The 27738-nt window shown below is 40.9% G+C and overlaps 3 protein-coding genes and 1 long non-coding RNA gene across 4 annotated transcripts; all 4 read left to right on the top strand.

Moving 5' to 3' along the window:
- Window positions 1-582: 582 nt before the first annotated feature.
- On the top strand, window positions 583-17072 carry LOC135080274 (retinal-specific phospholipid-transporting ATPase ABCA4-like). Its single transcript, XM_063974961.1, has 19 exons — window positions 583-634; window positions 2552-2716; window positions 2948-3117; window positions 3321-3458; window positions 3992-4109; window positions 5142-5296; window positions 5369-5596; window positions 6049-6187; window positions 6511-6760; window positions 6928-6980; window positions 7094-7206; window positions 7319-7541; window positions 12182-12292; window positions 12920-13056; window positions 14686-14833; window positions 15227-15437; window positions 16250-16383; window positions 16607-16695; window positions 16790-17072. Exons 1-19 carry the CDS (start codon window positions 583-585, stop codon window positions 17057-17059), a joined length of 2904 nt encoding a protein of 967 aa, XP_063831031.1. The 3' UTR covers window positions 17060-17072.
- Window positions 8883-10991, top strand: LOC135079758 (uncharacterized). The gene is made up of 4 exons (XR_010258890.1): window positions 8883-9063; window positions 9714-9932; window positions 10469-10591; window positions 10788-10991. It is a non-coding gene; the product is annotated as an uncharacterized LOC135079758 (long non-coding RNA).
- A 1508-nt stretch (window positions 17073-18580) lies between the features above and the next one.
- LOC135080273 (uncharacterized) lies at window positions 18581-20573 on the top strand. The gene is made up of 5 exons (XM_063974960.1): window positions 18581-18638; window positions 18737-18886; window positions 19290-19488; window positions 19898-20068; window positions 20392-20573. The coding sequence occupies exons 2-5, from the start codon at window positions 18758-18760 to the stop codon at window positions 20571-20573; spliced, it is 681 nt and encodes a 226-aa protein (XP_063831030.1). The 5' UTR covers window positions 18581-18638; window positions 18737-18757.
- Window positions 20574-21362: 789 nt separating this feature from the next.
- Window positions 21363-27702, top strand: LOC135080272 (uncharacterized). The gene is made up of 7 exons (XM_063974959.1): window positions 21363-21383; window positions 21445-21615; window positions 23355-23480; window positions 23895-23986; window positions 24437-24623; window positions 27464-27496; window positions 27615-27702. Exons 1-7 carry the CDS (start codon window positions 21363-21365, stop codon window positions 27675-27677), a joined length of 693 nt encoding a protein of 230 aa, XP_063831029.1. The 3' UTR covers window positions 27678-27702.
- Window positions 27703-27738: the final 36 nt, after the last annotated feature.

Genomic DNA, 27738 nt, shown 5'->3' with positions numbered 1-27738 from the left:
CCTTAGATTTGGGCGAGACCTGAATTTAAGAGAGTTTTCTAATGTTGTCTGACACTCTTTTGTGAAGCTTTTAAGTCTTTTATTAGATCACCTACCATATTGCAGGTAAACGATCGAATGAAACACGGGGACGTTTTGGATTTAATGACCCCGTTACTGTGTTAAAATACACCGAGAACATGGGGCCAGATGAAGCTGTTGTAGTTTTTCACGTGAGTGTTTGTGAAATAATTTATTTCCACTTCTTATTCCTAAAACTTCGGTTTAGTAGCGAAGAGTTAGCCTGACAATTGATAAAAACAGACGAAGTAAGTCCTTATTTAGGGACTCGTGGTGTTGGGCCTAAAGTAACATTTTATCATGATCATTGTCGTTCAAATTCAAATTCTTTATTGCTCCATGTTGGTATACAAAGGTTCTTATAAGACACATATACCCATTATTTAATTCGGATTCGGATGAACTTTAACAAATCTCTGATTTAACTGTATGTTTAATGGATTTTTTATTTACTGAATTGCGACCTCATTTCAGAATATGCCAAAACACGATACACCCACAAGCCTAAATTATTCCATAAGAATGAAGACACCGTTCAAGACGCATAAACCCATTGTTGTGAGCAATGAAAAGGGTATAATGCACTTAATTCCGCATTATCCGCATACCCAGTACGGTAAAGTATCTTATTATGTTAAATTGTAAGTAAGAAACCCCCAAAAAAGTAGTCATGTAATAAACAACTGAAGTGACGGCCGATGGGGCAGCAAGGTTCTGGAGTGGAGGCCACGTACCGGAAAACGCAGCGTAGGACTTCCACCCACAAGGTAGACCAACGACCTCATAAAGGTAGCGGGAAGGCACTTGGATCATGGCCGCCACCAACCGGCCATTGTGGAAATCATTGGGGGAGGCCTATGTTCAGCAGTGGACGTCCTATGGCTGAATAATGATGATGATGATGAACGTATTCTTTTCCAGGAATAGACTGTGAGGCGTTCATGCGACTACAGTGGGCTATAGACCAAAGTTTCATAGAGTTGCTGACTGGAAATGAAGTGAAACAGGTAGTTGGGCTTCGCCTGTATTATAACAGAAATTATTCCTAAATGACAGAGATGAATGCAAAATTTCCTTGATCAGATATGAATGACGGGACAGTTTTTTTCCCAACGAGTCACACTGGTACTGATCACAAACATTAAATACCTTTAATATCAAGATAAGACATTGTATTATAAAGAAACAATGTACAAAATACACAACAAATCAAAATAAGAAGTACTCTAAAGTTTACAGTAAGAAAATACAGGTTAACGAGTAGGGGTGTGACTAGATGGGATTTTTTTCCCAACTGTTTTGGTGTGACTCGTTGGGAACAAGCCGTACCTTCAGGCTTCGCCTTCTGCTCATTCTTACCACTGTGCACTGGAACTCCTATAAATAAAATAACGTTTTTCTGGAATCAACAGCTTATTCGCCAACAAACTTATTAGTACAAAATGAATAAGCAATTTTTTATTTATTACAGAGTGTCATAATACACGAGTTTCCCCGCGGGAGACGCTCAAATAATCAAAATCTAGTTGACATGAAGGTAATAAAGGCATCATTTATTTTCTTCGCAATCTATGTGGGTCTGATACCTTCGTTTTACGTATTCATGGGGCGTTTGATTGTTGAAAAAGCCACCGGTGTACAGGTACTTACTTTCATGTACAGCTTCCTTATCAAAATATCATAAAGATCGGTCAATTTGAGAATTATCCGCTCACAGGATTAACCTAATAGTTACTAACCGTGAGATCAAGAATATGAAGACTCAGTTTCAAATTAAAAATCTCTTTTGATCCAGTCGTTTTTATCCGTTTCCACCAAAGCGGAGCGGAGAAGGGTCGGGCTGTCAATTTTTTCTATAAAATGGATGAGAAGTGGAAATAATGAAAACTGATTGGTTATTCAACGCTTTGGTGGAAACCGGGCCTGAAACCATACGTTCCGTATTTCTTTACATTTCAAAACATTTTCATCAAATAGTACCTAACTACAACAATTTTCCAGAGCGTCGCCTTGCCTGTGTCGCAAGCAATTCCTAATCTAGATATTTTAAACATCAGGAGCTCATGAAGATTGCGGGAGTGAGTACAAAAGCTCTGCTTATATCGCACATCCTGAACGCGTTATTCCCGGGCCTGGTGTTCTCCATAGGAGGCACTGTTCTGATGAAACTTGGCCCTTCAGCATTACTAGAGAAGACTCCAGGATTATTCGTATTCTTATTTTTTCTTCTATATTTCCTCCTCATCATTTCTTCAGGCATGGCTTTTAGCTACATAGGATGTGTAGGTGAGATATTTTTTTTTACTCTTTACTCTATACACTTTTTTATATTCTTTGACACTTTTACCAGAGGCAAATTGGAGATTTGGCCATGGATTGAGGGATGTGCCTCCTCCATTTGCCCCTAGTAAGAGCAAGTCATGGTTCCTGCTCCTATAGTGGAGACTAAAAGACCTGATGATATAAAGATTAATTATTATATTCCTTACAGTACGAAGCACGGTATACGCACTAATAGCATACTTTATTCTAACTACACCGGTTTTATTCACATTTGGTAAAGTTTTGGACAAAGTGGCGCTTTATATTTGTGGGGTGCTGATACCTTTTGCGCCGATTATTTGGATCCTATTTGAAGTAACCCACCTCGAAGGGGGTGAGTTTTACGTCAAGGTCAACCTTTAGGTATATTATTTACCTATTTTATATTTTTCGAGGACTTTCTTCTTGTGTTGTCTGTCACAACATTCTCCATCATTGACTTCTGTGCTGTACTGACCTATTGCCAGCAGTTATTCCACTGAGTCCTTTGCAGAAAAGTTCACAAAATGATCACAAAAGGCAACTCAACCAAAAATAGATTAGCATAAAATTATTCTAATTGCAGAGTCTGGACTGTCCTTCAGCAATATGTTCGACGCGCACACACCCTACTCGGGTTCTGCTCTGTTGGGGTTCATAATACAAATCATTCACATCGCCCTATTTTTCCTGATAAGTTGGTACCTTGAGCAGGTCACTGGTTCTTATACTTTGCCATGGAATTTCCTCTGCCAGGTACATAACTTGAATTATTTGTGATGAAGTTGTTATATTAATTGTTCCTTTTTAGGTATGTTCAGTGTTAGACATTAAAAAGATAAAATTACTTTAAACCCTAATCCGAAACCAGCACGCGTGTATCACGGGTTGCGCCACCCGTTATGTTTTAATTAAAATAGGTAATTGTGTTCTGTATGTACATACCTATACATTTTCAGAAAGCATATTGGCGTAAAGCCTCTGTGGATCCGATGGATGAACTTGAAACGGAAGCTGTTCGGATCCAAGAGCCACAGTACTTCGAGCCGCCCCCATCGAATCTCGAAAGTGGGATCAAAATAATGAACGTCACAAAGGTACGTTGTTGGATCCTAAGCCTTAAGCAAGTCATGATCAGTATACTAATTTAAGTCTGATAATACCAAATGGTTTTGGAGAGCGAGATCATCAATTAAATCGTTCGTTCGGTCGTTTCAGCCAAATGCCGTCCACAGCTGGACAAAGGCCTCCTCCAAGGAATTCCATAACGACTAGCCCTGCGCTTCCCGCATCCAGGCTCTTCCCGCTACCTTCACGTCTGTCTAACTAGAGGGAGGCCTGCCCACACTACGTCTTCCGGCCCGTGGTCGCCACTCGCGAACTTTTCTGCCCCAACGGCCATCGTCTCTACGAGCTATGTGCCCCGCCCACTGCTACTTGATTTTAGCAATTCTGCGAGCTGTGTCTGTCACTTTGGTTCTCCTGCGGATCTTCTCATATCTGATTCGATCACTCAGGGAAACACTGAGCATAGCCCGCTCCATCGCCCTTTGGGTGACCTTGAGCCATCTTATCAGGTCCACGGAGGGACCACGTTTCAGATTAAATCACTCCAAGCTTAATTTTACAGATGTATGGCCCAAACCGCGTGGTAGACGATGTGTCTCTGGAAGTTTATAAGGGCGAGATTACCATCCTTCTGGGACACAACGGCGCTGGGAAGAGCACGCTCATGTCCATAATCACTGGTGGGATTACTTTGAAGGTTTTATTTTATATACAACATCTTCAAGTTTTTTCTTAGTCATCCAACTGACTGACTTATTGTGTTTTGATCCTCTTGGCAACTCCAGTTGCAAAAAATTTAAATCCCCCTTTTCCCCGGCCTCTCCCGATTTCATCCGGATCTCATCAAAAAGATTTATCTTTAACGATATAGAACTGTAGTTTATTACAAGTCTAGCGCTTAACTTAGTCAGTGCCTAAAGTATTATGACGTGACATATTATGACGTGACAGGAGTATAAAAATCTGAAGCACATTTTTGAAGTATCGCTGACGTTTAACGTCCTAAAACGCCTTCCCATGCTGCTTCCATACCTCAGGTACTGACTGCGTTAAGCCAGGCCTGTTCATCTCCGCGAGTTTACATCGAAAACAAAACACGCACGATGGCCCACCTACAGGATACTATTCGACAAGGCCTCACATACGAGCGAACATTGACTCACGCACGCGTATTCTTGTGTATGATGGAAGAAAATAAAGAAAATGGTGTACTAAATACTATGCAGTATTTAACTGCCTAAATAATAATAAAAACACAGAATGTACTTTTTTAAGTTGCCTCAAGACACTGAGAGGTAAATAAGTAGTTAATATTATTCATGATAAGTAATGCTAAATCATGTATTTCCTCCGCCATTTTCCGCAGTTTGGCACCTCACGTCACATCATTTTACCGAAGTCAGCCCTATTATAGCTTCGGCGCAGTGCCGATCACTGACGTTTGTCAACAAAATGGTGCTTGACTCTTGAGACAGGCTAAATTACACCATATTATTAATGACATTGAGCATACAATTTCTTAAATACCTTCGCGAAGTAAAACTTCTGTACGTAGTACTTATTATTATTCTGTGGTTAAGCTCTTGACTACTACTAGACTAATGATGAGCATCTTTAGAAGTGCCCTAAGCCATTTGCTGAACAATTACCACGTATAAGCGTCATAGTACGGCTACCTATAAAATACACAATGTAAGGTCATCTTCTTCCAGGTGTACTAAAACCCACCAAGGGTCAGGTGCTAGTAAACGGATACAATATTGAGTCCCAGGCTTTGGAAGCGCGGCAACAAATCGGCATGTGCCCGCAACATAATTTGTTTCTGGACGGCGTGTCCGTGATTGAGCACGTGATGTTCTTTACCTTGGTGAGTACTGCAATATTAGAGATAAGAAGAAAATTAGTGACTCCAATAACTATTTTGATCATTTTGATATAGCTGAAAAAAGGTACTTACCGTGAAGCCCGCATATCGGCAGAAAAACTTTTGGAAAAACTTAACTTACAACAAAAGGCAAACAGTCAGAGTTCTGACTTATCTGGAGGCATGAAGAGGCGACTTCAACTGGCATGTGCGTTAGCAGGGCAAGCTAATGTTTTGATACTGGACGAGCCCACGTCGGGTCTTGATGTGGAGACCAGGCGTTCACTGTGGGACATCTTTGTGGTGAGTTAAAATAAGCATATCTGAAGTGTGTCTGATATAAATAAGCAAAGTCCGATTTTTGACATTCCAATTTTGCAAAAAGAATGTCTGAAGCTATTGGGCTGTCGACCGTTCTAGGTCTTATTTCACTTTCACTCTTTATAACTGGGAGTATATCCAAAAGATTGGGCGCAATGTCTATTGCAATGCAATTTGAAGTAATTAATGTTAATGCTGTTTTTATCGGGTTTAACCCGCAGACCGTTCCATTCGCAAAATGGTTATGAATACTCAAATAAAAGTAAGTGTACCATTTTTGAAATAAGCCTCCTTTTGGCCAGTCGGGTAACAATAGTCCAACTTAACTTATCTGAATGTGACTATTTTGCGAATAGAACAAATTGAATGACGATTTTTGAATTCGTGACGAAATGCGAATGGGACGTTCTGCGTCCGACCCTTATTATCCTCAGTCTCTGCGAGGGTCCCACACAGTGCTGCTGTCGACTCACTTCATGGAGGAAGCTGACGCTTTAGGCGACCGCGTGGCGGCGCTGCACGCCGGCCAGCTGCGGTGCCACGCCACGCCCATGTACCTCAAGAGAGCCATAGGTAAGTGCTACCACAGAATGATAATATGTACTTACTTTATATACCACGCTTCAATTGTATGCCTAAGCGAATGGGTGCACCGACCAGAACAGAAATGAGCTGAGATGCACACTGAAGAATTTGATGTCATTCAAACATTCCTCATCTAAGGTGCCTATATTCTCATTAGAGGGAGAGGAGCGTGTTTCATTATTGCAAGCTTGCGGAGTAACGATTGTCAGATTCTTCTCGTACATACCTTTAGCAATGTGAACAGGACAAAAATTGCTCAACATAAATATTATTTCCCTTCTTATTGCTGCTTTCAATTAATAAACATTTAGGTACCGGCTACCGCCTGACCTTCATCACGACTGGCAGCCCCAAGGAAGCAGCAATCACCAGTGTCGTCCAGTCAGTGGTCCCCGAAGCCACTGCCACTGCAAGCGGGTTCAACTCCATCTTCTACAAGATTCCTATGGCGTCTACCAAAAGCTTGCCCGGTCTCTTCTCCAAACTGGAGTCCAAGAAGACCGAACTGGGTATAGAATCAATGGGAGTTGGTGTGTCTACGCTTGAAGAAGTCTTTTTAAAGTGAGATTTTTTCTCTGTACTAACTTCAACGAATGAAGACTTCGTTCGTTCGTTTCAGCCAAATGACACATCCACTTCTGGACAAATGTCTCCCCCAAAGATTTCAAATAAAATCCACAACGACCTGCGCAGGATATGACTTCACACAAACATAATTATCTTTGCAGATTATGCAGTGGTTATGATGGAAGTCCACTTACTGATGTTGAAGAGGAAGAAGGTGTGTCTATTACAAAATTTAATTTGGTGTTCACAGCAACTGCTGCTCATTCAGAATAATATCATGAGAGACAGATTTTATAATCATTTTTAGAAATAAACTTTTTATTTCAGGTCCTGTCTACCAAAAGCAAACTGGAGCCGCTTTGTATAGCAGGCAATTTCTGGTTTTAATAAAACGTTATTTCAGGTTCCTATGGGTCTATAAATACAGTCAAATACTATTTGTAAGTCAATTTACCACCAATGCATTGCATTTTGTAGCTTGCAGTTGTGATAATTAAGGATTGAGTAAAGTAGGATTTTTCCTAATGAAATAAAGCATATTTTACATTACAGGGAACGTTCTTCATGTTTCTATTAATATTAACAACAACATTTGGCTACAACAACACTGCCACGCCCAAAAAGAACAAAACTTTTTTCGCTGTGAACCTGGACATTTACAGGCCGTTGCTAAACCACCGAATCCTGTACAAAGTAAACAATGATTCTCGTATGAGGCTGCTAAGTGAATTGTACCCGAGGGTAACCTTTGAGAATGTTTCGGACTTAGACGAAGGTAAGGACACCTAGGGTACAAGGGTATAGACTATCAGATACGATAAGACGTTAGCTGAAACGCAAATAAACTAAGTACTTTTGAATATTCTCAAAATCTTCCATGCTGTTTTTTGCAGCTGTGTTACGTGCTGGGCGAAAAGTTACAATGAAACATAACAGTTATTTAGCAGGAATCGAACTGAACGAAACTGATGCCAAGGTATCCACCACTGAGTTTCATTTTAGATCTTATCCACACTAAAAACGTCATTCGTTGGAAAACAACAGATGGCATACCTACTGAACTTGCACTAACTCGACCGATTCGAGGATTGGCATTACATGAATCATACGGATTACTAATGTTTGGCCAAAAAACGTTTCCCAAATTATCACATCGCAAACAACGTTTCGCAAATTTTCATTTGGCAAAACAACTTATTGCAAACTTTTAATTCGCAAATGTTGTTTTTGGCATATTATTGTTTAGCAAATTATTGTTTGGCAAAGTATGGTTTGCCAAATGTTTCATTAGGCAAAAATATTTCACGATAAACTATTTACAAAATAATTTGATTGGTGCATAGAATGATATTATACAAATTAGCTTGAGGTTATTATTTTGTTTAGTGGGGAGTTAATATAAAATTTGTTCTACATTAATTCATTCTTTGTATCGAAATTTCCAAATTATTCATTAACAATAGAGGTGATTCTAGCGCTCGGCGGCCGCTGCCGCGGCACGCTTCGCTCGCCTTCGCGCATTAAGGGTCACTGTTCTAACCTAACCTAACCTACTATTTTCTGCAATACCTACTTTTTTCAACTATACTATTTTCTGCAATGTTTTACATAAAATTCTTGTGAAAACCATGATCATGTGCCTTATGCTTTGATTTGTGGGTAACGGTGGGTAAGTATGTGAAGTGTCAATTTGACCAAACAAATTATTTGGGATATAATATTTGGCAACATAAAACATTTGCTATATAAACATTTGCCAAGTAAAATTTGGCCAAATGATAATTTGACCAAATGAATTAGTTGCGAAAAGCACAGTTGCTAAAAGTTCATTTGGGATATGAAACTTTGGCGATAAGTTGTTTGCGAAGTGAAATTTGGCGAAAAGTAATTTGGCCAAACGGAAGGATACCGAATCATACACTATTCCTTTTCTACTTGCTTGAGGTCGTGACAAGTCTGGCCATAAAATAAGAAGAAAGATTTGTGAAGGGAACTCCAGAGATAAACTGCATGACATCATTTTATAGTTTCATGTGTGACTTGATATTCGCTGAATTCCAGCTTCTGTTTTAAATTAAAGGTACTGTGTACTACGGAGGTACGTCACACGGCGCCAGCGACACTCAATCTACTGTCAAATATGATAGCAGCGCGCGCTTTGCCCCAAGCCGAAGGGCGCGTGGTCACCACCTATAACCAACCTCTAACTGGTGCCTACATTCCTTTTGCCAATGAAGATTTCAAAATGCCAAAAAATAACATGGCTTTAATATTATGGCAAAAAATGATTATTTTGTGTGAGTAATTTTCTGCTGACCATAATTTTATTCCATTTCATTTGCAGCAATTTTCACTTTTGTTTGTACTTGAATTTTTGAAGTAGTTTAAAAGGTTGACTTTATAATCACTCAAACTAGATATTTTGGCTATGTGGTCCAGTCATATTGAATTCCTAAATCCTTTGCGGTTGATTGAGGATTTCGCATGTAGTTCGCCTTTACGTGCATTTACTTTCGGCCAGATCATCTTTTCATGAGGTGAGGAGATGCAAGGATAAGAGCTTACTCATAGTGGACATACTTCGTCAATGATGATTAATAAATCCGAATAAGACACAGATCACAGAAACTAAAGGGAGATGAGGCAAGGGGGCGGGGCCGGTGTCGCAGCAATATGCCCAAAAACAGACACATTGCTCGTGAAAGCAATGATGACAGCAGCGACGTCATAATGCAAACAGTTTACATTTCTTGCATAGTACTAAAGATTATTCGAACGTTGAGTACTGATAGCGCTGTGGATAATGATCACATAATACATATTTTGATTTCTTTGTGTGTGTGAATTTCTAACGCGACACTGAGTTTCGAACTCGGCGAATTACTTAGTTGGCATCTATATTACTAAGTAGACCAATCTGAAATTGCAATTGTTTTTCTTATTCCAGACGTTTTAACAGGCTTATGTTTTCTATTAATATTGCCATGTAAAGAACAAGATAGCGGGGCTCGTCTCACCCACATACTAGCTGGCTGCCCGCCCGAGTTGCACTGGGCTGCTATGCTGTTCACAGCGCTTCTCCACGTCCTTCTGTATGTAATTATCATTGTCATCGCTTGCGCATTCTTGGACTTCGACAAAACAATATCGGACATCAAGTTTATACGTTAGTATTTTGTTAGTAGTCTACCAACAAGATTGGCTACTGTAGCCATGTTAGGGCACAAATGATAGGGCAGCCCAGCGTAGCCCTCTTATTGCGGACTAAAGGAATTTTGTCGTAGTTACCGTAGCCGAAAGCGGCTACTTGGAAGTATTATTATTACGTTAGCATTTTGATTACAACGCCATATTATGATGTTCATGTATTCATGTAGCAACGTTGTTCTTCAAGTTCTATTTTAAAGTCCAAAATAAAGGTCTAAAGTGCTTGAGTGGTTGCCGTTTTGGTCCAAAACTTTCATGTATCTACTATCTGTACTTATTAAACAAAATAAACTTTAGATCTAGCGCTTCAGTCAGTGCCAGAGGTATGGGAGCGACACGGGTAGGTACCGTCACGTGTTTTTGTAACGTCAAACGTCAGCGAGACTTCAGATCTCCTTCCGTCCCTCCCATTCCTCAGGCACTGACTAAGTTAAATTCAAATTATGTTATTGCGTGTTACAGTATAAGCCCTATACTTTTCTTTCTTTTTTTTAGTCCCTGCTTCTTTGGTTGTACTACTTGGTAGTGTAGCGAGCCTTGTATATCTATATGACTTTACATTGACGTCCTCCGAACGTATGACTTTAGTGATCGCAGCAATTCTGGCGGTCATTGGCGGTAAGTCAACTTTTCCTATAACTTCATACTTACAGGGTATTTCTTATTTGTAGATCTGATTTCTAAATTTTACCCCAAGAACCTTAGTAAGAAACTTAGCTCAATGACGTTCCTTGAGGAAAGCTAGCGTCTAGCAGTGGACTGCCATTGTTTGCAATGATAAGGCAATAAGAACTTCACTCATTACTTGTTTCAGTGTTTGTCATCCCCTTGCTTTGTGCGAGGTGGTTTAAATCTCCGCGTATAGTTTTGATATTTGAGATTATTCTTCCTCAATTCGCGTTCACACAGGCTTTGGCCGACTGTACAAACACAGCTTATGTGAATGCTCTTTGCAAATTGAACAAGGACAAATGCCCTTTCACTGATGTCCTAAGTCCACATTTCAAAGACGGCAAGTGCTGTGGTAAGCAAAGACTTTTATAAATTACTAGCGGCCGCCCGCGACTTCGTACGCGTGGATCCCGTTTTACCCCCTTGAGGGTTGAATTTCGCAAAATCCCGAGCTAGTGAGAGAAAAAATGGGGGTTCCCCCATGCAAAATTTGAGACTCCTAGCATTTGTAGTTTCTGTCTGAGATTTCGTGATGAGTGAGTGAGTCAGTCAGCCAGTCAGTTGATTTTAATATCTTATAGCTCTTATTTCTTTAGTGTTCTTTTGATTAAGTTCTTTATATTTTCAGAATCTAAGTCCGATCCGTTGTGCTACTTTTGTCTCAATAATCATGCTCCCGGTAGGGAGATACTGATTTTAATTGGTCAAATATTTTTATTTTCTGTAAGTACTTACGTTATACAGTGTTTTCATTTTTAACTACTTACTAATAGTGCATATAAATGACGCTAACACCTACCGCGATGTAATAAGGTAACAGCGCCATCTATCGGTAGCTGTCAAAACAAAATTTATACTCAGTTTGTGCCGAAGTCGTATTTCACTGTAAGTTTTATTAAAGTTTCCTATAGGTATTTTAGGTTGAAACTTGAATGTATTTTAGTTATGCATTGTAGGCAAATGTGATGTTACGTCAACGAGGCGTGCATAGCTTCTTGATGGATAAGATTTTGAATATACCACTCAAGGCTCCACCACAACAGTTTGATGAGAAGACCGTTAAAGCGGAAGAGGTGTATGTCAAGAATACTGTTGTATTGCGTAAGTCAGCTGAGTTATTTTTGATTTTCTACTTGAACAAATTATCTTTGTAAGTACCTACTATAGTAATGCAAATAAAGGAATTTTACTTTGACTTTGCCTCGGTGGGACCGAAGCCAAGACCTTTCGCTTGCTAAGCGACAGTTTTAACCATAGAATTACCTACTGAGACATGGGTAAACCAATCATTAATGTCTATTACGTTACACAGTAAAGAGAGGTCATTTACATCAATACACCAAGTAATACATATTAAGTATTCGACCAATATTTTCGACAAGGTACCGACGACATCATAAAGGTGGCAGGGAAGCGCTGGACGCAGACCGCTACCAATCGATCAACATGGAAAACATTGGGGGAGGCCTATGTTCAGCAGTGTATGTCCTATGGCTGAAATGATGATGATGATGATGACCAATCTTTTTCTTGCAGCACCGAAAGAGATCACAGATATGATGCTGGTGTCTAACGTACACAAGAACTACGTAGACCTCTGCACTAATTTCTACGCGGTAAAGGGCGTCAGCTTCTCTGTCAAGAAAGGTTTTTGGAAACTCTTCTTTAATCTGTAAACTAAGATTTTGGCCGAATTTAATCCTAAATTCAGTGATTAAAGATGTTTCATCCTATTTATAGTGCAATAGTTAGCAGAATTTACTAGATTCGTTGTTTTCTGAAGGTAATCGTAGAGCGAACAAACGGTAGCAGAAACAACCTACTCAGTTATGGGCTATATCATCATCATCATTGTCATTAGGAGTCTTTCAGATTACAGAAGCACAACCCTCTTTCTATGACTCACCAGAGGTACTTGCCACTACTGGAGGACTTTTCCCCGCGCTCGCCAAAGTTGTTAGGGAGGTCTGATGTTGGCATTTTTTCTCTTAGCGCCATACCTGTATAGTCTGGTCCGTGAGCACGTAGAATTTTGTCCAATGACCCCTAACTACCCATCCTTATCGCTCGCGCGTAATTATGTTGCTATCGCGCTCGCACACTCACTGCGGGTGCAAGTCGCACAGTCGCGACAGCAATATAATTACGCGCGAGCGATAAGGATGGGTAGCTAGGGGTCATTGGACAAAATTCTACGTGCTCACGGACCGGGCTTTAGAAATTAGAATACTACGTTGACGTGGCGTTAAAGGAGGATGATTTATTTCTTGGCAGGTGAATGTTTCGGTCTTCTTGGCGTGAACGGCGCGGGCAAAACCAGTATGTTCCGGATGCTCACTGCTGACCGGTGTGTTACGAAGGGGCAAATCTTCGCTAATGGACGGTTTTTAACACTTCCGTGTTTCGATAAGGTAAATTTTTTTTTTTTTTTTTTTGAAGGGACGCGCGCTGGTAGCTTGAGGAGCTTTTCCAGCTTCACCGGGCAGAGTGGCGAGTACAGAAGGTACTCTAGCCGTTTGGCGATCGTCGGTGCGCGTGCCGACGAGGCCGAGTGTGGGCTTCGCGAAGCGAAGCCCAGGCTCGTCCGCGTCGGTCGCAGACCGACGTTCGCGATCGGGCCGTATCGAGCGCATACAGCGCCCGATCAGTGGCGAACCCAACTAGAGGGTTGCCCACCGCGGTGTTGGACCAAAGTCCAGCCTATGGCGGGCTCACTCTAGTGGGCCCGATCGAGGGGGACTACGGACGCGGCCTGAGGGCGCCACGGTAGGCTCGGACCTCGGCTCAGGCCGTGTCCGGGGGACGGATTGGAAAATCGAACTGCCTAAGGCGGGAAAAAATCGAACTGCCTAAGGCGGGAAGATAAGGTAAAGCATAATCACATGATCTTATATAATGAGGGCTATCGTTTTAGCGCTCACCAGTTAGCGCCACTGTAGAGTAAGGTCCTGTCACTTGCTAGTAGCGAAGACAGTAGCACCAACTGGTGAGCGCTAAAGTGGTAGGAGGACTATCGCATTTGCACTCATCAAGATGGCGCCACTGTAGAGTAAGGTCCTGTCAATCGCCAGGGGTGCCAACTGTTAAGTATAAAAACGATAGCCCTCATTATAGCCTGACCAGGAACATAAAAACCCTCGCCATGTTGCGGAAAACTAATGGTACTAATTTCTTTTAATGGCAACAGTAACTGAAAACTTCATTGTCATGTCACCTTGCATGTCAGTCTATTGCTGTCAAAGTGTAAACAAACTTTATTTTAAATGTGCGCAATTGATTTTGTGAATTAAATTGCTAAAATCTTTTTATAGTCGTGAAAGAAAAGTGGTTTACAATGTGTTAAAAGTATTTGTCGAAGAGAAATACTAAGGTTTCGGACAATATTTTCATTGAATAATGTTTCCGACAAAGGTTGTCAAATTGACTGACATGTTTATCGCATAGTACAGTCCACTATCAAAATTAGCTGTGGTTTGTTTCAACTACCTATTTTAAATTTTTTTGTCACTTTCTAAGTGTTGAATTTTATGGAATTGGGAAAGAAGTACCGAGTTTGAAGCGTTCATGAGCAAACATTGCAGTTGAATATTCAAGTTCTGAATTTGATTATTGATGAATAATAAAATAAATCCTACTAGCTCGATTGATGGTTTCATTTAATTTATTTAAACCAGGTTACCTATAATAATATTTTTTCGTTAATTTATGAAAATATCAAATTAGCCCGTAATCCTGAATCCTGATACATAAAGTTAGCCTATTAATTTAACACAGGTACGACTGTACTCAGTGTTGCACTATCAAATGCAATTGACGCGCCTCTATGCCAGGGTTTTTATGTTCCTGGTCAGGCTATACATGATCGAACTAACAATTCAGTTCATAATATAATCTATACAGAGTATCCCAAAAAGTAGTGTTAAGCCGAAGAAGCCCAGAGGTAGAGGATTTGGGTAGCCCTAGTGATGCTCTACCTCAGGGCTTCGGCTTGACACTACTTTTTGGGACAACCTGTATACTCTTGCCTCCTACTTGTGCAGTACCTATTCTCCCTGAGCTACTGTCCCCAATTCTGGGGCCTGGACGACTTCCTGACCGGCAGACAGAACCTGGACCTCCTGCTCACGCTGCAGGGGTTCAACGAGCGCGATATGAACGCACAAACCAAGACCTGGATCAAACTTGTTGGTTGGTTGTTCTTAAGGGTAGTTTGATGAAGACCTGATGTTATAGGAGCTATTGAATTCACACTGCTAGGAGGAACTGATCTAGCTAGATGTATTGCTGCCGATCGCGATCATTGATGTCGTATCTCGTGTCCGAGTATTTCGTGCTCGGTGTTTTTGCAGTTGTGAACCAAAATTGATTCTTGGTCTACTCCTGGTGCTCCTTTCCCTATGATGTCATAAAAATCAATTGGGTGGACAATATTTAGCAGTGCTATAATACATTGAAACACACGTGCGCGGGATAAGATTCGACGACTATACTAATTATGGTAGCGACAAAGTTTCATTGAGTGTAATTAATGACCCATTATCACCGTTTTGTTCAGCGTTTGCACCTCACGTTTCCGAATAGGCCTGGAAAAGTACACGGACCAGCTGGTATCAGGCTACAGCGGCGGCTGCCTGCGGCGGCTGGCGGCGGCGTGCGCGCTGTGCACGGGCGCGCCGCTCACGCTGCTGGACGAGCCCACGGCCGGCGTCGACGTGGCCGCGCGCCGCCGCGTGTGGTACGCGCTCAAGCGCGGCCTGCGGGACCAGCACGCCATCATCATCACCTCGCACAGGTACCGACTCTGAGGCTATAATATAACAAGTACAGCTGGACGTCCGCTGGAGATCCGTAAACGAACTAAAGTCGCTGACATAGCTCAATGGATTAGCAAGCTTAAGTGGCAATGTGTGCGCAGAACTGACAGCCGATGGGGCAGCAAGGTTCTGAAGTGGAGGCCTCGTACCGGAAAGCGCAGCGTAGAACGTCCACCCACATGGTAAATCGATGACGACGACCTCCTAAAGGTAGCAGGAAGGCGCTGGAGGCAGGCCGCCACCAACCGGCCATTGTGGAAATCATTGGGGGAGGCCTATGTTCAGCAGAGAATGTCCTATGGCTGAAATTATGATGATGAGCGCGCTATGATCGTTACCTCGCACAGGCCAATGTTCTTTTCAAGCCGCGTGCCTCGCGAGCGCCTGGTGTGACCATAGCTTTAGAAGATAGACAGGATAGCTGCACTTGCTGGTCTAGGTAGTTACCTAGACCAGCAAGTGCAGCAACTTATAAGTATAAAAATTGTCATCATTAGGTCATTTAGTCTCCACTCCTGGAGGTCGTCTATAATTTACCAAAGGCAAACGAAAAATTTGGTTTGACTCCCCACGTTGGACAAACAGGCCAGGTTGCCTTTTACGACATTTACCAAGGAACCACACAACAGAAGTGAGAGAGATATAGCTGCAGTAAATTGCGTTGAATAAACAACGCCGTAACGTGAGTGTTGCGTGGCTCTTCACTGCTGTGTTGCGTTATCCATTGAGGCAATAGGCTTTACCTATTGTCAAGTTATACCTTCACTTTTATTTAAATTTTAAATTGCAGTTTGGACGAAATGGAAACGCTGTGCCACCGCATTGCTATAATGGTGGCTGGGCAGCTGTATGCGCTCGGCTCGCCGGCTGCCTTGAAGGCCGCTTTCGCAGTGGGACACTCCGTCATCTTGAAGATCAAACATGGTTATTTTCCCCTCTACCTTAGTTCTTACTGGTCAACTTGGCACATAAAAATATTATAGCTACTTTGCTAAAAACACAGGAAAGGTAGTTTAGTTTCGATGTTGTATATGAATCTTTGAAGCGTGTCCAATAACTAGTTAAGGTTACAAAAATTAAACTATTATTAAATATTGGTCTTCAAGCTCTAACTGATCAAATATAATGCCTGACTTTCCAATTCCAGAAACAGATGAATCTGCTGGATCACACGTAGATCAACTAAAAACCTTCATGCAACAGAAGTTCAACTGTACACTCAAAGATGAGCATAAGGTAAAATTTGTTTACTTATTTAGAAAACTAAATAATCATGAAATAGACGACCCCAAAATTAATTTTGTTTCTGACACTCGTATTAATTCCGCAGACAATGCTGAACTACCACATAAATGAGACGATGGAGTACAGCAGACTGTTCCAAGACATGGAGCAAGTACAAAGTACGTTCCCTTCGCTGATTGAGGACTACTCAGTATCAGAAACCACCCTCGAAGAAGTTTTTCTGTCATTTGCTAAGCGTCAGGAAGAGATGACAAAAGTCCAAGGCAAAAACAAAGCAACATCAGAAAAAGAAGGAAAAGCAGAAACAAAAAACAACGTACCTGATACGAAGAATGATGTAGGTGGACCCGTGTAATAGAGTTATCATCGTAACCTATTCCTAATGGGGTTGCAGACACTGAGTATGCTTGGAATTGAATGGAAGTGACTGTGAGTCCATTCCATGTTAGTGAAAACGTTTTTTGATGTCCTAGTCAGATATAAATTAGTTAAAATGTACATGAAATGTATGCTAATTATATTTAATCACTCAAGATTTGTTTTGTTATCTGTAATATTCTTTAAATAAAGTTGTGAAATCTGTTTGTGATATTTATTCAAAAGGTCTGAAAGGTTTCAGTGCCATTACGACAGGGCTTCCAGATAACGTCATATATTTAAACAGCTCTCAGCATCCTATCCTTTAGGGCCTCCGCTAAAACTGCATGGAAATGCACGCCCGTAGCAGGCACCCGTGTGCGTTGCTCATACTAATAATTTCCGTGCGAATTTTAGCGGAGGCCCTTATTTATACGGCAGAGAGCCGAGTGTGATTGTTTAGGCCCAAGTTCCACCATTCATCCCGCGCCTCGCACACCCATAAGCTCACGTCTCCGCTACGCATAGCTCGCATCTCCTCTCCTCTTGTCTCCGCTTTGGTGGAAATAACCTGCCAGCTTCGCCGCACATCTCTCCTCTCCTCCGCTTTGGGCGAAACCGGGCGCATACCACGGCCACGGTCGCATTGTATTTCTTTCAGCTAGCAAATTAATTCTTCTTCATAACATGACATCAAGAAGGATTAATAAAAAGAAGATACACTATTGTGACATGTGGCATAGCCTTTATGACTTATCTTTTCTGTCAGATGTCAATATAAATACCTTGCGTTATTGGAATAATTTCTTGCTGCTAATATTTCTACGAAATGGCTCGCAAGGGACAGGTTTCTATTCAGGATACTATTGAAAATGACGAGGAGTTTGATGCGTACCTTCAAGCCCACTTCCACCAATTGATTTGTAAGTTAAATGTATCTCTCCCAATGATGAGGGCAGCATTAGGGGCAGCATAATATCGTTGTGGAAATCCCTTCAGGGGAGGGCTTTGTTCAGCAGTGGACGTTCTTTGGACCAACAAACGAGTCGAGACTCTTGATAATTAACTCAATTATGATCTTAGAGAAAAGCGTTCGTACCTAATATTTGTACAGAAAACGTTCTTAGCACCTTTAAAGCGCTAGCAGTATACTTGTGACTCCTATTCGCGCTCTATTTATCAGTAGGTAGGTACGCGATACACACTACGACAGAAATTTAAAAGGAACTTGCGTTAAAAACGGGTTATATTTGGAGTAGCGTTACGGTCACTAACATCCTCTACAGGTATGGAAGTATACTCGGATTTCTGCGGGCCCTGCCTGGCTGCCGGCAATGCTATAAGGAAAGGCAAGCTGGAAATTGGGCAAGATCGTATTGCTATGGCAAAGGTAAGGGGCATATTTATTAAGTGCTATAATTAATTTGGGAAGATTTTTTTTTTGTTCAAGTGCTATCGGTTTGCACTTACTATCGGGAAGATTAATACGTTTATTAATATTGCAGGCCTTAGCAGACAACATTCAAGCACTAGCAAGGTTTAAGGACAAAAGTGAACCCGTGTTTCTTTTTATTTTTGTAAGTTTTTTTCTTTCTAAAAATGCAAAAGGTTTATTTCAAGTTTTATCAGTACAATCCCATTACACATGCTTGAATTTCAATTGCCATTCGCTTAGAAAGGTAAGCTGACGCGAGCAATGTTCGGCGCGAACGGTATCGAACTGTGCCGCATCATGGAAGAGGAGCTGGGCCACATGCAGCGCGAGGTCGACACTGGTATGGAGCGGCCCAAGCGGGATATAGAAGCGATGCTGCCTGAGGAAGCTGTGAGTATTATAAACAAGTCCAGAAGAAATGATAACGTTCTATCTATCAGACTTACCCTTTTCCAACGATTGCTAAATGTTTTGACCAATAGTCTGGCGTACCAAAGTGACTAGTACGTCCCACTGCAGACTGGCAGCACAACTTTAAGACAGTATATAAAATATTATGTTGGTACCAAAACAATCAGACCTTTGTCCATTTGTCATATTTTGACCGTTTGCGCGCTGTTTTCGCGAGTCGTGTTTATAATTGTAGGTTCATTTGTGAAAAGCCGTTAAAAAAATAGGGTAATGAGACGTCTCGACAGAGACGTTTTAACATACTCATCATCATCATCATCATCTCAGCCATAGGACGTCTACATATTATGTTGGTGTATAAGCTTTTATTATTTTAAAACAGAAAAAGCTAGAAGACGACTTGCGCTTAGAAGAAGAGTCCCGCGAAGCCACCGAGCGTCTCCGAGTATTGACATTAGCCGCGCGCAAGCGCCGCGTCTGCGACCGCATGTCGCGGCACACCAAGCGGCTCAACTTCATCCTGTTCTGGCCGCACTGCCACCACGCGCACTTCGACTTGTACGAGAAGTGGGATTTGATCAGTTAGTTTGTTTTTAATTGCATCCCTCTTTTAGGCCTGGTTTTCACCAAAGTGGAGAGTGTGGAGAGTGCGGTAAAACTGGCAGTTTATTTCCACCAAAGCGGAGCGGAGATGAAACGAACAGCGAGGAGACGAGACAAGAGGAGTGAACTGTGCATAAGCTGTCAGCTGTCAGTTTATAGTCACACGATTTGCACACCGCAAGGCGCGGAGAAAAGGCAGAGCGGGAAACGAGGCGAGGTCAGCTTATTTCGGAGCTGGCAATGTTCTGGATGCGGGCAGCGCAGGACCTATCGTTATGGAAAGCCTGGAAGAGGCCTTTGTCCAGCAGTGGCTGTCATTTGGCTGAAACGAACGAATGTTCTTCAAAATCAAGTGTAAACTTAACACTGGTTATTTTCATCTTACAGATATATCGGTGGGGGCCAAAGAGACGATCCAGCTGACAGAAGCTGGTGCCAAGGAGGCCTTATACATGAGCGATGTGGACCCGAACGAGGCCTGTCTCCACGCGCTCCTGAAGGACGAGGCGCTGGTGGTCTTGTTCAAGATGATGGACACGGATAACAGGGACTTTGTTAGTTAGTACAAGTCTACAAACTCACTAATTCTGAACCTCTGAAGTGAAGTCATAAAAGGGAGAAAAATACGGATGGGACAATGATTTGAAATAATTTATGGAGTTAGGCTTGGTTTAAAATTTTAAATCCTGAAGCTAAAGCTTCGAGTAATGAACCACCATTTCTGAATATGAATGAACATAAGGGTACATACTAAAATGTACTTTTAAGACTAGACTTCAAGATCTTTAAGCTACAGGACTATTTCCACCTCTTGTTTCCACTGCTGCAACTCCTGTGTAGTCAGGGTCTACAGCTTGGAAAGCTATTGCCCGTATTCTCAGAGCTAATGCGGTACGCGCTCTACGAAGAGATACCGGTACCTAAGGAGGACGTGCCTCCAGAGAAGCAGATCCCTCCGATCCCAGCGTACGAGCGTTACGCTACCATCAGCAAGACCGCGCGGGAAGTTCGCAGAGATCGGTACGAAGCGAAAATGCAAAAACTGGTGAGAAAGCTCATGTAACTTTTGTTTGAAACATAATTTTTTATAGGCACCTTTATTAAGCTTCAACCACACCAACGCGTGCAGATCGCCATCGCCGGCGCGATCATAGGCCAATGACAAGTCGAGCGGACTGTCATGGGTTACAACTAGACAGTCCCCGATTATTGTTGAGAGTAGTTAAGAAAATTATGTGGCATCTCATATTTTCTTAACTGCTCAAAGTAGGCAAATAAAATTAAAAAACCTAGACTTCTGGAAAAATTGATTCACTCCAAAGGTTGTCAGTATGTAAAGTAGTTAGTCACTTTAAAGTATCAATGTGATGTTGTAGCGTGAAGAACAAGAAGAACGTGATCGGTTGGCAGCCGAAACTGCTCGTTTGGCCAGGGAGGCTGAGGAAGAGAGGCAGAGGGTTGAGAAACAGCGGCAGGAGGAGGAAAGAATGGCAAGAATCCAGGCTGGGGTAAGATATTTAAATAAATTCTGGTAGATATTGCTTTCTACCAGGAGTATAAATACGAACTTATAATAAATTATGTTTGTTGATAAATAATGTTAAAATTTTAACAGCTTCCAGCTGATCCTGAGCCGGAAGAAACTGGAGAAGAAGGCGAAGGTGAAGAAGAAAAGGAAACCGAAGGCGTGGTAAACATCATCAAAATAATAAATATGACAGCAAAATTTGCGAAATAATAATACGGCACTTGACATCATTGATCAAGCAAGCACTGTTTTAATCAGATATTTGAAATCAACGATACAAATTAAATGGCTCGTAATTATCGGCTTAAATTTTTTTCAGTCTTGATGTCGAAGTATCTTGAAAAAGTTGCTTAGGTTGTGTTCTTTCAAAGATTGAAAACTGCTCATTTATATTTCTTAATGACAGGGCGAAGAGGCAGAGGATTTGGAGAAAGTGGAGGAAGAGGAGGAGTTCCACTCCGACGTGGAGGTGGAAGGCGAGGAGTACATCCCTCCGGGTGGACTGTTCGTGCCCGGACTGTACTCGCCGCCCAACGAGTTTGCTAAGGCTAATGGACTGGCTTATTTCTTCCCGAAGGTTACATTATAATTAATTTCAGAAGTTTGCGTTATCAGTAATTAATGCTAGGCACTGGTTTACACATTAGGATTATGTGTTTTGGGATCATAAAAATAGGTGCTCTATTAGATTCGGACTTCGGATTCGGTGCTCTATTAGATTCGGACTTCGGATTCGGATTCAAACTTTTTGGAATTAAGCATTTTTGAAAAGCATTCTAAATTATTTCAGGAAGCTTTTCAATAACCCATAAAATTGCCTTACAGATAGCGTCATTCTTCTTCTACGAGTATAATATTAAGGAACATCGATATCAGGAAAATTCCCAATGCTCGAGAAGCTTTAAGATTTTTAGTACAGTCAGTCTCAAATAGATCGTGACATCCAAAGTAGCCAAAAAGTTCGCAACACGTCTTTGTTACAAATAGAATAAGGTTGCGTTATCAACTTTTTTGTCACTTTCGGCCGAATACTGAAACACTACTCAAATCTGTCACTCAGCTGACGGGCTCCTAAATTTAAGTATCCTTCAATTTTAAATGGTATTCTCAAACGCTACTCAACGGATTTGAAGCCGTGATCAGCTAAGCAGCTCTCAAATGTTTACATAATGGCAACATTTGCCAAAAAAAGTATGTTTTCATTTACACAAATGATGACTTTACGTTTTTTATCCATTACACGCAGCATCGTTTGGTTATGTATTGTCTTTTATGGAAATATACTCAATCAACTTAACATAGAACAGTTTATTTTTAGTTTCTATTACATATAAATCTCGTTTTATTATATAAAAAAATTAATGCTTGCATTTTTATTTAATAAAAATAATAATTTTAAAGGTGATACTTTTTATTGTTGAAATCTATTAAGTGGCGATCGTGGACCGAAACGTAACCACAATTGACATTTATCATTGTTGACAGAGCAACAACAAACTCTTGGAAATGCTGCTATAGCTTAAACCCATTTGCGATGTCCCCATATTCCTCAGAAATAGGCATGTTTTAAAGCGATTTCATAGCAGCTATTTTGGTTGTTACTTTGTGCACTATACGATGCACAGTTGGCTGTTCGATGTGGAAGATATCACCTACTTAGTACACGTTCATAACTTCCCGTTGCGTAGAACCGTAGGGTTATAATAAGTATTTGGTCCACTGCTTGTATGGCGTTTGGTGAGGGGTTTCAAAGAGCTTCCAAATTATGAATCCAGAAACAACACCGTTTCTTTAGAGACGCGGAACCTCGCTCGGAATTGCATGTCATTATCAAATAATATTTTTCAATAGCGTTCAGCCTTATTGCGTTCCTGCGATTAGATCTAGGTATTTCCTCGAGGTTCGAAAGAAATGATAACGTTGACACAAACATTATTTACCACTTTTTAGGTCGATTTAGGTATAAGAATAGGATTTAAGATACCGCGCAAGCACTCTCAAATTTAACGGCTGCTCAAGACGATTTGACAGTTGTTTGAGTAATGCTTAGCGTTGAATGGCGTTTCAGTATGCGAAAATTCATTTGAGTGGCGTTTGATTGCTACTTAATTTGAGAGGTGCTTAAAAATTGAGAACTGCTTAGATATTGTTTTGAGTATGCGAAATGTAAGTTTAGGAGCTGCTTAACTATTTGAGAAGCCGTCAAATATTTAAATGGCGTTTCAGTATTCGGCCATTTGGGTGTCACGAACTATTTGAGACTGACTGTACCATGTAACCAGGAGTTCCAGTAGTTGAATAAATTATCTCCACCAGATAGTCCAAGAGGCGACGCCCATCGAGTCTGAGCACCTGCCGCCGCACGTGCTCGTCATTTTCAACATCGACAAGCGCTACGACGTACAGGAGATCATGATGCAGTACAAGGACGAGATGCTCAATGTGAGTATATTGAGACCCATCTTAATAACAGCAATAGTCATCATCATCATCATTTCAGCCGTAGGACGTCTACTGCTGAACATAGGCCTCCCCCAATGATTTTCACAAAGGCTGGTAGCGGCCTGCATCCAGCGCCTACCTGTTACCTTTAAGAGGTCGTCAGTCTACCATGTGGGTGGACGTCCTACGCTGCGCTTTCCGGTCGTCTTGGGTAACTTTAAGTACCCAAAATGACTAGCAGTATCGCCTTTACAAACTTTTCTTTTATAGAAAGCTTGGAAGTTTTTGTACTTTAAAAATTTACAAATCTACGAGTACATTTTTAAAGTTGGCTTGGCTTAAGGAAGCACATTGTTTTTTTTCCTTTTGTAATTATTGTACTCTCTTTTAGTAATAACTTGATGTCGATTTCAGTACGGCATATTCGTTGGAGATGACCCCAACACAGCGGAACACATAGCTTTCACTATAAAGCAGTATGACAAAATGGAGCGATTACGAAAGCAGTACGTATTGGTTTATTAAGTTATTGTTCACATAAACCATTTTTTCCACGACAAGTCCCAGATTCCATGGATATCCTGAGTCCCTTGGCGTTCTATATCTCCCCTCATTAAAAATGCCTGCACATTTTTAATAGACCACGCATGTGTTCTTGACAGCCTATTGCTTGCCCTTTAGCTTAGCCAATTGTTACCTAGTAGAACTACGTTAATAAATAATCAGTGATATCTAACAGAAACAAACAGTATTACCACCGCCAACGCATGCTTTTATGACTCTTATTACGAACCCAGCAAAGACCGCCTCGCCGTGATGGTGTCCCGCAAGTGGAGTCTTCCACTAATGCAGCTGGCGGGTATGAACCCCTGCTCCATCAGCACAAGTGATACTTCCAGCAGAAATAGTATTACCACCGCTAACGCATGCTATTATGACCCTTATTATAATCCCAGCAAAGACCGTCTCGCCGTGATGGTGTCCCGCAAGCGGAGTCTTCCACTCTTGCAGCTGGCAGGACTGAATCCCTGCTACATCAGCAGCGACGTGGAGTCGGGCGAGCGCGACTGCCTCACGATGTTCCCGGTGGGGTATGGTGACGAATATGAGGAGGAGGAGAGCGTTAAGGAGGAGGAGATTGCTGTATGTGATGTTTTGCTGAAGTTTTTTGTCATATCATTGTTGTTTAGCTTTCAATTAACACTAGCCATCGAAATCTTGCCAAGCTATCTCTGGTACACCGCTATCTAGCGCTAGGTTAGGCGGTTATCACACTGCGCCGCGCTCCGCCGCGGAGCGCGTGATTTTCATATAAAAAACCGGCCAAGTGCGAGTCGGGCTCGCACACCGAGGGTTCCGCCGTACCTACAAACGTAGCGGTTTACAATTTATGACGTATTAAATCAAATTACTTACTTGATTCCGTTGCGAGTAGTGGCGAATTTCAAAATATGCGGTATGATTATTTTTTATTTATTTATTTTTCCTATATTTGCATTATAGGTAGGTACCTACCTCAGCGTTTTGAATTTTTGCGTTGATTTAGAATTTCTCACAGTTTAGAGGCAATTAGATTTAAGAAGTGTTTGATATGAATTTCAACTTTAATATCTCTACGCGTTCATGTGAAAAAGGGTAGGTAGTAAGTTTATAATTATTAAAAAAATATTTTGTCATGTAAGCAAAAATAATATTTTAAATTTTATATAACTTCAAATTTATCATTTTCGCAATTTTTCCTTTTTCTGTACTATATAACGTTGCTTCGTGCCGAATTTCAAGATTCTGAGTTCACAGGAAGTACCTTGTAGGTTTTGATTCCCTAGCGTGTGACGGAAATTCGTCTAAGGTGTCGGTATAAACTGCTGTATCTTTTGATCGCGTTAACTTAGAAGTTTGATTTTTTTACTTCTTAAAGGGACAATAGATCTAGGTATTTGGTATAAATTTCAATTTGATACCTTTATTCGTTCGTGAGAAATAAGGTAGTAAGTTTCATTTTATTAAAATATTTTTATTATATTATATAACTAAAAAAATGAAATTTTCGCAATTTTTCCTATATTTGCATTATATGACAATGCTTTATGCCAAATTTCAAGATTCTGAGTTTACGGGAAGTATCCTGTAGGTTTTGATTCCTTTGCGAGTGTCGAAAATTTGTTGAAAATATCGACATAATCGGCTGTATCTTTTGATTGGCTTGGCTTAGCAGTGGCGGGGCAACAACTAAATTTGATGTGGGCAAGACAGATTTCGCGAGGCCCTGCTCTATGGCGATCCTAGTAAAGAAAGTAAACAAATAAACCGGGGATTCCCCGCACTCTGGTCGGCGGCAAATGTTGCCAGACTAAGAAAACATGTTTCACAACAAAATTGATTTATATTTTTAACTTCCCGATAAGGGGAATTGTTTTCACCCCAAAAGTCGGAAGTGAAAATTTTGTGATATCTTCGCGTTTTAGGGTCACTAAAATGATTATATGCTATTTTTAGAAAAATGTATGTATGTGTGTGTGTGTGTGTGTGTGTGTGTATGGATGGATGGATGTTCGGATTCAAATTTTGGCGAACGATTACTAATAGGGAAATGAAGCAATCGATTTAAAATTTTGACAGTAGGTTTGTCTCGTGGTGGAATCGTGGCCATTAGTTTGTGTAGACGACTATCGGCCATTCGCAAATTGTTTAAACAATTGAAAAAAGCATTGTTTTTGTTATAACTAAAAAACTATTGTCTGAAATGAAAAAGGTATTGAAACTTTTTTGTGAAAAATTGGAATGTCTACAAAATTGATTATTAACGTTTTTTTCGTATTTATGATAGTTTACGAGTTACTGACGAATTACGAGAAAATCAAACATTTTCAATGTACATGCATATATATATATTATAATATACAGCACAATTGGTTGCAAATGCAAATATCTCGAAAACTGTAAGAGATACGGCAAAAATACTGAAATTTTGGGGGTTTCCTGAAGGGGTGATGAACTTTAGCAGTACTAACAATGAGTCCTATGATATTTGCAATATTGCAAAAAATCAATTATTTATTCAATAGTTTCGTAAAATGTTTTTGAGTTATACATCTTGAGGTTCATAATATATGTAAGTACGAAGGACTCCCTATAATATTAATCGTATCGATACGCGCAGGTCATTTGCACACGCAGATATGTCGAAAACGGTAAGTGATACGGCAAAAATAATGGAATTTTGGGGACATTCCAGAGGAGAATGAATTCCGGCAGTACAAACGTTATGTATCAAAGAATTTGCGATATTCTGGAAAATCAACTGTAAACATCGTATAGTCCCGATTAATCGGGAAGTTTTTGCGATTTGCCATTAGGCAAGATGCCACCAAACCAGAATCACATCCATAACAAATAATATACTTTGCAGAGTCACACCCATCCAGAGTCGCACCCATTACGGCTTATTTTTGTTTTATTCTCGCTTTAAACATTTTTGAGTCGCGAGGCCCCTTGTACCGCGAGGCCGTAGGCGGTGGCCCACATCGCCCACGCTTAACGCCGCCTCTGTGGCTTAGAAGTTTGTTATTTTCACAGCTTAAAGGGACAATAGACCTGAGTATTTCATGTGAATTTCAGCTTGATACGTTCACGCGTTCTTGAGATAAAGGGTCTTGACAGACGGACGGACGGACAACAAAGTGATCCTATAAGGGTTCCGTTTTTTCCTTATGAGGTACGGAACCCTAAAAATCACGCGCGCGGACGCGTTCTCAGTGTGAAGTGCCGCGCGTGTTTTCTATACAAACTGAGGTACTTGCATACAATGATTAAATCTGTCGCCCCGCGCTCCGCGTGATGCCGTTTAATGGTACACCGATAAATGCTGCTTCATTGCACTTTAACTTTTCATGGAATTAAAACACACATTGATGTAATCCTACTATTTTTTAAATGATTTGATTTATATCTAAGATTTTATATTCAACCCTTTTTTGATGCAGGAAACTGGGCCAGAACCTGAACCGGAGCCTCAGGTGAGATTTTCTACCAAATCTTAATTATTTTTATATGGATAATCTTTGTTATTATTTTTTATTGATTATTTATTCTTCTACTATGCAATTTGCCAACAAATTAACAAATGTTTTTCAGACGGAGGAAGCCGAAGAGCCCAAAGCAGCTGATGAAGAAAATGAAGATGATGAGGAGGATTAGATTTTACGGGAATTTGTTTTCATTGATAGGTTTATTTTAGTTTCCATTATCTTTGTAGATT

This window comes from Ostrinia nubilalis, chromosome 17 (genome assembly GCF_963855985.1).
Source record: "Ostrinia nubilalis chromosome 17, ilOstNubi1.1, whole genome shotgun sequence".
NCBI lineage: Eukaryota > Metazoa > Arthropoda > Insecta > Lepidoptera > Crambidae > Ostrinia > Ostrinia nubilalis.
Note: the sequence above shows the minus strand (reverse complement) of the source record. Positions and strands in the feature narration are given on the sequence as shown.